Source organism: Rhipicephalus sanguineus, chromosome 8, assembly GCF_013339695.2.
Source record: "Rhipicephalus sanguineus isolate Rsan-2018 chromosome 8, BIME_Rsan_1.4, whole genome shotgun sequence".
Taxonomy (NCBI): domain Eukaryota; kingdom Metazoa; phylum Arthropoda; class Arachnida; order Ixodida; family Ixodidae; genus Rhipicephalus; species Rhipicephalus sanguineus.
In genome coordinates, this window is record NC_051183.1 from 153,354,058 (window position 1) to 153,364,436 (window position 10,379).

The window sequence follows — 10,379 nt, forward strand, 5'->3', positions numbered from 1 at the left end:
TTCATTCCTCATGAGAATGCAAGCTTTGTCATCAGCACTTTCCACGCCCAGGGCGTGCTTATGCTTTCCTGAACGCAATAGCCAGCCTCGCCCACCAGAACTCCCCTACATATCATCGGACTGCTGCCCTCTTCTGTGAAGTCTTTTGTGCAAGTTAACGGAACTTCATTGTGACATATATATATATATATATATATATATATATATATATATATATATATATATCCATGCCTACACACCTAAACATGCAGTTACATACAAAATACCAAATATACACAATCGCGTACATATCAGTTCCGTCATTCTAATAAAGGAAAAAATTGAATGAAATGTCATCTGCTCTACGAGGATGTAAGTGAGTATGGGTCGTTATTCATTATTCTGCGCGAGAAATTTCCGTATTCCTGCATTATAGATTTCCGGCAAATTAATATGCGCGTCGATTAGCTGATTTAATATGAATGGTAACTGGTAGTTGAGCATATGCCGGCCATTATTGGTGCATGTAGCCGGTAAAATCCAGCGTTTTGTGACGGTGTGGGTAGTGAGACTCAAACAACCTTAACGTGGCGAGACTGCATAAGCTGTCCTGGCGTTTTTTAACTCTGCTTTATACCTGCGTAGTAGTCTGTACTGGTATAAGTGAAATATGTTAAGAAGGTCAAATTGAACAAAAAAATGTCTTGTTGTATGTCCGTAAGGCAATCCATAAACTACCCTTAGTAGCTGTTTTTGTACGGCTACTAAGGGTAGTACTAAGGGTTTTGTACGGTTCAATGCATTTGCCGCCTCTCGACAGCGAAGAGATCTTAAAAATACTCCCGCAATAAAGAAAGTTTCAGGTAATGATCCGCAATATTTTTTTCAGCACATGAGCTAGTTGGGAATCCAGAAGTTCGAAAATGCCGGAGACGGAAGCGGGTGTTCGTTCTGCATGCAGTGGTCACCTGCAGCCATTCGCTGAAGCATGGGACACGCTTCGCCCTGTCGATGGAGCGATACCAGACGCTGTTGACCTGCACGACTTTTCGTTTGCTAACACCGACCTGATCGTGCACGTCAATGCATGATAGCGTCTCGCATGCGTCGCCGAGTGGTCCTTCTCATTCACCGCATTATTTTCGTTGTGGCACGAAGAGTTCAGCGATGACGCCATCATGGAGTGTGCGCAAAGAATGTGAGTGACGTGGAGAGTGAGGAAAGCAACAAAACACATCAAAGGCAAGTAATTTCGCGCGAAGTCCTTCATGCTTTTGATACCATTCGCACTTTTCTCGGCGCCCACAACGACGACGAGGCTATGCAAAGAGAAGTAAGCTGCGAGGCTTGAGCCATGAAGCTCCTTCAAAGCAACGAGAAACAGACAAAGGTCAGCCACTTGTTTAAAAAGTTTGGTTGTGCGAAGCAAGTCGCTCAACCAAACTGCTCATTTATTTTTTATTTTTGCGAGATTGAAATTCTCACGCGAACGAACAAAATAGCTTCCCCAGCGGTTTTGTTATTGAGGGGTTCGACTGTAATAACCAAATGCCTTCATTAAGAGAGCTTATTGCCTCGCAAATCGACTGCCACACATATTTTTTGTATCCGTCAAGTGCGAGCGGAGTTAGGGGGATTTGTCGCACGCTTCAAGCGCCTTGTCTCCCCTCTCCTACAATCGAGCGCGCTGAGAGCTACGCAGGGGAAGGAGATGATATGACCAGGGGGCAAGGAGATGCGTCCGTTCGTCAGCGCACGTCATAAACCATCAGCCCTTTCGTTTCTTCCTTTGAACGCGCGGCTTACTTGTAGTGTGATTGCGAGTCAGCGCGCGGGAACGTGGCGGCACCCCGCGGCAGCCGCGGCAACTATGCAGCTCGCGTTGCTCAAATCAGCCAATTGTCGTGGGCTTCGAGTTTAATGCATGATCATTTCGGTTTAAGATGTCATCTGTAGAGAGAAGGGGGCACGACTTCTAGCTCACTTGGAGAATGAATTGTAAGTTCCAGGCCGCTAGCTGCGCTATATAAAGTCACAGTTTCGTCGCAAGGGCGAAGCAATGAATGCGATAGCAAGAAATTGGAACGTCACATGAAGAACGACAAGCAGTTCGATACTTGCAGCGCGCCGCTGAAGCACTAAGAAGGACGCCCGAAAAGAACGCACATTCATGCACAGGGCAAGCGTGAATCAAGAAATGTCGCAGTTGTTACGCCTTTGTGCTTCAGTAACGCTCTGCTAGTGTCGACAATGGAGAATCAGATGCTCTTAGACATATATTTTTCTTTTAAACTGTGGCGCGTGGAGTGACCGCCTGCGTTTCCTGCCACACGGGGGCGTCTGATGTAAGGTGGGCCCCGGTGTTCTTCGTTTTTTTTTAGGGGCGAAGCTCCTTAAGGCGGCACCCGTTCGTCCCTCGTAGTCGTAGTAGTAGTCGTAGTGCGTAACCATTCTTACTCTTTGACCTCCAAGGTGGTGCCGGTGGGAGATTTTTCCTGTGCGTTGTTGAACAATAAAAAATTCGCAGCGTGCGCGTTAACTAAAAGCCGAATTCTTTTGTCTCTCATTCCCCATTAGCAGCCATTGGCATGTTCCAGTAGGAAACGTTAGTAGAAGTAGAAGTGTAAGTGTTAGCTAAAAGCCGACTTCTTCTGTCTCTCATTCCCATTAGCAGCCATTGTTTACCTCCAAGGTAGTGCCTGGTGAGATTTCTCCTGTGCGTCATTAAACAATAAAAATTTTGTTCAAAACGCCGTTGATTGATGAAATAAACCAACGAAAGACGCCAGATGTTTTGTAAAAGCAAAACGAAAGAACGCCAGATGTTTCTAAAGCAAAATGAAAAGACGCCAGCTGCTTAACGAAAGACGCCAGATGTTTTCTAAAGCAATGGTTTTCTAAACAATGAAAATTCACAGCGTACATGTAAAATTAAAGTGAGCTGCAAGTCGTCATAACTCATCGAACCTTTAGTATAAACGCGCCCGATCTCACGTCGGTGATGATGTACTGGGCAGAATTCACGGAAGATTCACGGTTTACCGATGAACCTCCGCAGCTTCGCCCACTCATCATCATTCACTCCGTGGATATGCTGTGATTTTTTAGGAGCTTGCTCGCCAAGCTTCTTATGCTCGCGCCTTGTCCTCACGTCTGTGACCGTCGGCGCGGCGGCACACACCACGCTCGGCGCAGCTGCGCTCTCTCCGGTGATTTCAAGAATGCTCACTAGATGGCGCCGCCGCTCAAGGCGGCACACACCACGCTCGGCGCAAGCGTTAGTTGGGTGACTGCTCGCTGGCCGCACCGCTCGTTTCGCTGGCTGCCTTTCTCTTCGCCGGGAGCTCACTAAGTGAACTCTCTTCGTTGCCGCTCCGCAGCATGAACGGCAGAAGCAAGACAGGCTCGCAACGCAGCAGGAGCTCGGAAAGATCTCGCCTTGCCAATAACCAGCCAACACATGATGTCACGTTAAGCTCTCCGATGCGTATCGTACGACTGCAAACGTCCCACCACCATCAGGGGCACCTGTATCGATGTTGCCTTCTCGAACTTTCCATTGATCCCTTCGCAACATACTTTACTGATCATAAAGCAACCATCTTTAAAGGGAAACGAGTCCCCAAGCTCATCGAGGGACGCCCTTCTTGTACTTTGTAAAAGAACATCTCTTGTGTATATTTAATGCATAGTTCATCCATCATAAAGCAATCATCTTTAAAGGGAAACCAGTCCCCGAACTCATCGAGGGACGCCCTTCTTGAACGTGGTAAAACAACATATCTTGTGTATATGTAATGTTTATAGTTCATCCAAATGTATATATAATTCATCAAAATGTATATAGTGTATCCAACCGTAAATTAATAAACATTGTGGATGTAATGTATGTATAACAACGTTGTCACGTCTATATAAGATGGTAGAGGAATGTGCACGGAGCATTCGCGGGTTACCCGATCATCTCCGAACAAGCTCCTCTAACATCATTCACTTCGTGGATATGGCGGTGAATTTTTTCCCCCACATCACGAGTGGGTACAGAAAAGGGCCACTTTCTCGTGCGCGTCTCAAGCGCAGTTTTCAAATTGAAAGAAAATTAGGAGCGTTGCGTCTGCAAGTGTCGACAATGGAGAATCAGATGTTCTTAGATATGTCTTTTTTTAAAATTTCGGCGCGTGGAGTAACCCCCTGCGTCTCCTGCAACACGTGGGCGTCTGATGTAAATTTCAGATTACCGCAAAGGTAGGCTGCAAGCGGGCGACATTTGGCGGCGGCAGCCATTTTCCTTCTAGACCCCCCTGCTTGTTGCTAACGCGTTCAGAAGTGACCGATGTTTTCGCCTCGAAGTGTTACGCTCGGCGGAACTGCAATGTGTGTGTGTGTGTTTCTACAAGAGCATATTAGAAGTGATTTCGAGTCATCGACAGTTATGAATCGACTGCGCGGTAAGCGGTGTAACTAATGAAACATGCGGTGAGTGTTGCCATGTGCTCGCTAACTCTTCATGGCTTCATCGGTCTCTTTTCGTGTCACGGCCGGGTGTGTTCGCTAGGGCCGGAGCTGTAAACATAGTTGCATTAGCGCAGTGACTTTGTGCGAGATACCATTTACTTCAACACTTGGTGAATCTTGACTGTTTGCGCTAACCTTGCAGTCGGTGTTCAGGTTCACTTCATAGAGCACTCGAGAATATTATCGAACATTGAGAACATTCAACATTACGTCCTTCGACTGATCGCTGACGCATACATTGCTTGTGCACCATCCTTGCTGTTCAACTGGGGGTTATGTGTAATAGAAGTGGTATGTGTACGGTAATTGGAAGTTGCGCGTGACGTAATTATGTCTCGGTTCGGAACGCCAGCAGCCGAACGTACGTACGGGCGAATCGGCGTGCGGTAGGTAAGGTGCATCTTATTTTGCGAATGCGTTGCCTTTTCCTAACAGAGACGTAGAAAATTGGCCATCAAAAATGATTGTTGACATCACTAATCGTTTAATTTCCTTTTTTGTCTCCTTAATATTCCCGACGTTGCAGTGCATTTCCAAATATTTTGCTGTGTTCTGACAAGCATATTTTTTTGACGTCGCCAGCGCGTAAACAGCTGGGGTTCGGTTTCTGCAGTGCCTTTAATTTCACTTTCTCCACTATGCCCAGATTGTGGGGCTGAATTTTGCTCTTTAAATCACATGCTCTGGCAGTGCCCTGCGTTACAGGATTTTAACCAAGAAGACCACTGGGCGACGGCCATCACAGACCCCAGACAAGACGTCCAGCTCCTGGCTGTCCAAAGGGCCCGTGAACGAGCGGAGAGGCATGGCCTATCTGTTCCGACATGGGACTAGCCAATGGCTTGGTAGGTACCTACCTAGTCGACCCTCTACCTAGCTCCTCAGGACCTAAATAAAGTTGTTTGTCTCTCTGTGCTGCATATTGTGACGTTTACAATTAAAAGCAGGGCTATTTCAGCTCACCGTTGGTCCGTGACGCGGGAACAGAAACGATAAGCATCATGAACCGGCACGCGCTCTCTTCGACTTCTTCCTCTTCTTTATTTTCTGCTTCGCTGCCACAACACGTGCGCCGATTAGTTCGGCGTGGACAATAGACAGTCAGCCAGTCAATGAACGTTATTCATAAATTGTCCCGAGGAGCCGATTCCCCTCAAAGGAATTCTTGTTGAAAAATATTCTTGGAAAGGAAGAATCGAACCCGAGTACACACGGTCCAAACGCGAGCATCGTAACCACTCGGCTGTACAGGTACGCTAGCAGAGCATAGCGTAGCCTTGTATGGTATAGTACAGCAAGGGGCTGTGAAAGGGAAGTGGGTGGGAAGAGGAGATATGCGAACGTGAGGCGGAGGGAAACGAGGAGGGGAGAGAGTAAGAAATAGCATAGAAAGAACGAGAAAGAGAGAAATAGGCGGAAAGAGAAAGACAGAAATGTAAATAATCAAAGAAAGAGAAAAAAATACAGAGAAAAAAATAGAAAGAAAGAAGAGGAAGCAAGCGAGAAAGAACAGAAAAAGAAAGATAGAAAGAGCAAGAAAAATGAACAGAGATAGAGAAATGACTGAATAGAAGTATAAGACAAAAAAAAAGAAAAAAAGGAAAGAAAGAGAGGAAGAAAGAAATAGAAAACTAATGAGAAACAATGCAGGCAGTACAGCTCCGCGCTTTCTTCAGGCTTGAAGCTGTGTTTGGAGAAAAACGTATTGAAAAAATGAAATCAATAACGTGCCCGTGATGTGTCTGCTAGGCACGTAGAAGATATTCACGATGGGTGACTCCGTTTCGCAGCTTGTGCGAATACCCAATTTGCTCAAGACGCTGCTCTGGCTCCGGCGTTATTCTAGTGTATTTGTGCCGCATTTGCAAAATTTACGCCTATTTTCATATTGACATAAAATGTGAACATAATCTAAACGAACGCCGAACTGTCGCATTCATTGTCACTTCAGTCGCTTTTGTGATCCGCTGACCCTGTTTATATGAATAATGATCAGTTACTTTACAACGTCAAAAATCAAATTGTGATTAGGAAGTTCAGTATCGGAAATCTCGTAGGTCTTCTAAGGTGATGGCGCGGTGTGATTGGTTTCGCGGCATGACAAGCAAGTTTTATTCAGGCTCAAGAAGGTGAGAGCGAGCCTTGATTTTCCACTGCAGCTTCTTCGTTAACCACGTGACCCACGTTAAAGGCACTCATGTCGACCCTCAGGACGGTGTGGATATTTGACTCCTGGTTTGTTCTGAACGCCTCCAGTTTTTCAAGCTCGCTGGATGTCACCGAGGCGTGGTACTTCTGCAGGGCCGCCTCGAAATCTTGCAAGCTGAGTTCCGGTTCCAAGAGGGCCTCTTTCGGGATATCTTTCCAGGACAATCTGATAGCACCTGGAGTGTTCGGTGAGCACGGGGTGAGGAAATCGCCGGTCTTCGATGCACTGCCGGGCCTCCTGTACCCTTCGACCTTGACAAAGTGCGTGGCAGACTTGAGCTTCTGTCTCACCTCCATCTTGGCCTCCCTCTGAAGCAGCATGAGATCTTCGCACGTGTACCCGTCCGTCTTCTGCACAAGGTAGAAGATGTCTGCATCTAACAGCTGGTGGCGGACATCCTTAAGACCGTTCAGCAGCATCAGTTCTCGAGTTTCGTCCGTCGGTAGCGGAACATAAACCCACTTTCGAAACACGCGTGCTAGCGCCGGGTCAACGGCCCACGGGGACTTGGTTGCTCCAATGACGGTGACCTTCTGCTTGAAGAGTATCCCCTCAAGGAGACTTAAAAAGTCGGCCTTCACTCTGTACAAAAAGCCAGAGCTTTCGCCACTCACTCCGGTCCCACTAAGGGCGTCAAGTTCGTCCAGGAAGAGCACGCTGGGTGCGTGGTTGAGGACCATTTCGAACAGTGTCCTCACGGTCAGGTTCTCGTTTCCGACGAGGCACTTGGAGGCAAAGTGCTGGCACATGACGTAGAAGAAGGTCGAGTCGTTGAACTCGGTGGCCAGTGCCTTACCGATGTGCGACTTCCCACAGCCCGTCGGACCGTACAGCATGAGACTAGAGAGTGGCTTGGCGTTCTCGAACAGCGTCGGGTGCTTGACGGGATACACGACGTTGATCATGAGAGCCCGCTTGAGGACCTCGAGGCCGAAGACGTCTGACCAGCGCACCTGCGCCTCTCCAAGCACGACGACGCCGCTCGTGTGGAAAGCTTTGTGCTCCTCGTGACCGTGGGGGCTGCAGTGACATGCGCGCACAAGCTTGCGTCAAGTTACGGAGCCGCACAGTGTTCCTAGATATTGCAAAGAAGCAAACATGGATCATTTTCACGCGTGAATAAAGCATTGATTCACGATGTCTAACGCGCCAAGAAATCGCTATTGTTTTAGCGTCTGTGTTGGGAAAGACCTTGAACGAATATGAACAACTGATTACTTAAACCTTTTCAGACGTGACAGTTAAGAACTGCCTGTAAAGTTTGCATAACTTTATTTCTAGGTGCTCTATAGTCTATTCTGACAAAATTACTGCTATATGTTCACTTCTCTCTTTCATAGGAATTGATCAAAATTATATCTAAATATCTATTTATTCATTTATCTTCATAAAAAAATGAAATTTCAGTAAACAACTGCAGCGGAATTTCGTTTTCTTTTGCAGTCGTTTCGAGCACAGAAAAAATAATAATCTTTTAATAATAATAATAAAAAAAATTTACCTCACATGACTCGAAGGTGAAAGCCATCATCTCCTTTTTCTTCTCCGTCGATGTATTAGGCAACCTTCATGAACGGCCGGCCATGTAGACTTCTTAGATATATTTATCCTGACCCGCCACCCTTAGAAAGCTTTGTGCACCTAGCGTGGTTTCGCACTGCCTCCCGGATCGGAGGCACCTCACCTGCTCTTGCACTGCCTCCGTGATCAGCCCACCTATGACCAAGCTCCGATGTCATGTGATGACGGTGTAGGCTTATGACCCAGGAGCGAAAGAACGAGACGGCTGCACCAGGATCGACGAATCGAGGGAACAAGAAGTGTGGCTTCACGTGCCACTGCGAAGCGCAGTCTTTATTTTCTACTCTTGAGGTCGCGCGGTCTCCTATTTGTTCGCCGCCCAAAAAAAGGGCGCTACAACTGCATTATGTGGTGTTTCGTCACACGACGTAACAAATTTTTGCGATCGCTGACGTCATGATGACGTCATCACGTGATGATGATTTCTTGCACCAGTCGTCCTCGACGTCGCAGGACGCGGGACGCCGACGGTCAAATTTCGTGTTTAGTGAGGCATATAAGTCTTTCGCCTTAATATACCTCTGACGAGCCGGGCAGAGAGCGGCTCGTTGAACGACTCGTCGAAGATGGTAGTGCCTCCAGCACAGTGGTCATATGTTCCAGCGCGCCGCAAAATGAAGTCAAATGAACCCTGAAAAGTTTTTTTTTGTCACATGTGAGCGTTTAGGTTACTGCATCATCAAATCATTCGCACCATCATTCAGGTGACGCACCTTGTATCCAGGCAGCTATGGGCAATGATGTTGCCTTCCTTCTCAGTACGGCCTTCCACTAACCCATGGAGTGCGGTGCCATCGCTGGCGACGGCAGCGCACTGGACGGGTTACCCTTCCATGGCCTGCGTGGTGAACACCATCAGCAAGCCCGGCGCGCCGTGGATCAACGGAGACCAAGTGCACGGAGTGGTTGAGATCTGCTCCGCCGGGTGCATGTAAGGTAATTGGCCAGCGGAGTCGCACAGCTCGTAGGTAGAGTGAGCGTTGGGCTCTCGCTATCCGATCAACGCCGGGATCCACGCGTCTGTGGTGGTAACTTCAACCCAGAAGACAACCACACTGCCCTAGTTACCAGCGGTTTTTATTAGTCCTTTGGCAAGTCACGGAAATACGGTACTGAAATACGGTACGGTATTACCGTAGCGCTCCTCCTTTCTCGCTCGTTTTGCTTAAGCCGCTCCCAGTTCCAGTGACAATGCGTCCCCCGAACGACACCTTCCTTATTAACAATGCGTAAGCTCACAGGCAAGAATGATGCGTGACAACCCCACAGCAACTTTTGAAAAAGCTTTTGTGTTGTTGGGGCGCCTTCACTGGAATAACGAGCGGCAAAGACACAATGAGCGTGAAAAGAGCATCGGTACCGTTATAGCATACCGTATTCGCGTGCCGTATTTCCGTAACTTGCTAAAAGACTCTCTTAACACAGCTGTTTACGGAAGCCATTGGTTGTAATCCACAAGCAGAAAACCATCCTCATGAACCAGCACGCGCAGTGTGCGTCCTCTTCTTCATCTTCTGCTTCGCTCCCCGAAAACGTGCGCCGATTTGTCCGGCGTGGTATGGAATAACTCTGATGGGCGAGAGAGAAAGAGACAGATTTTCTTGGCTTCATTATCGGCTGGTTTTCATTAAACTTGTATAGTATAGCCTTGTATAGTATAGTGTACCAAGGGGATGGGAAAGAGAAGTGAGGAGCTGTGATCTGAGGATAGCAGTAGAAGGAGGGGGAGGGGAAGTAGGGGGAGAGTAAAGCATAACATAGAAAGAAAGAGAAAGAGAGGAAGAAAAAATGAAACCGAAAGAAAGACAGAAAGAGAGGGAATGAAAGAAGGAGAGAGAAATATATATATATAGAGAAAGGAAGAAATAGAAATAAATGGAGCGAACGAAGACACGGTAAAAATAGACAGGAGAGACAAAAAAAAAGGAATAAAGAGGTGAGGAAAGGAAGAGGAAAATAAAAAGAAACATAGAAGACCGGCTAGCTCCGCGTTTCCTTCGGGCTTGGCACCACAAGTGCGAAGCTGATTTCATTCTCTTGCTGTCCTGAACGCAGAGAATCTGCAAACGCCAAGAAGTATGCGGAGAAAGAAAGT

The 10,379-nt window shown here is 47.3% G+C and overlaps 1 protein-coding gene across 1 annotated transcript; it reads right to left on the bottom strand.

Moving 5' to 3' along the window:
* Positions 1–6,615: 6,615 nt before the first annotated feature.
* LOC119403601 (vacuolar protein sorting-associated protein 4A) lies at positions 6,616–9,215 on the bottom strand. Its single transcript, XM_037670526.1, has 2 exons — positions 9,112–9,215; positions 6,616–7,723 (listed from the first exon to the last, which is right to left on the bottom strand). Exons 1-2 carry the CDS (start codon positions 9,213–9,215, stop codon positions 6,616–6,618), a joined length of 1,212 nt encoding a protein of 403 aa, XP_037526454.1.
* Between the last annotated feature and the right edge of the window lie 1,164 nt (positions 9,216–10,379).

Coding starts and splice junctions, on each gene's coding strand:
- LOC119403601 (XM_037670526.1), bottom strand. CDS start 9,215: ATGCACCCGGCGGAGCAGATCTCAACCACTCCGTGCACTTGGTCTCCG. Junction 7,724..9,111: donor ACCACGCAGGCCATGGAAGG/GTAACCCGTCCA, acceptor ATGTCACTGCAG/CCCCCACGGTCACGAGGAGC.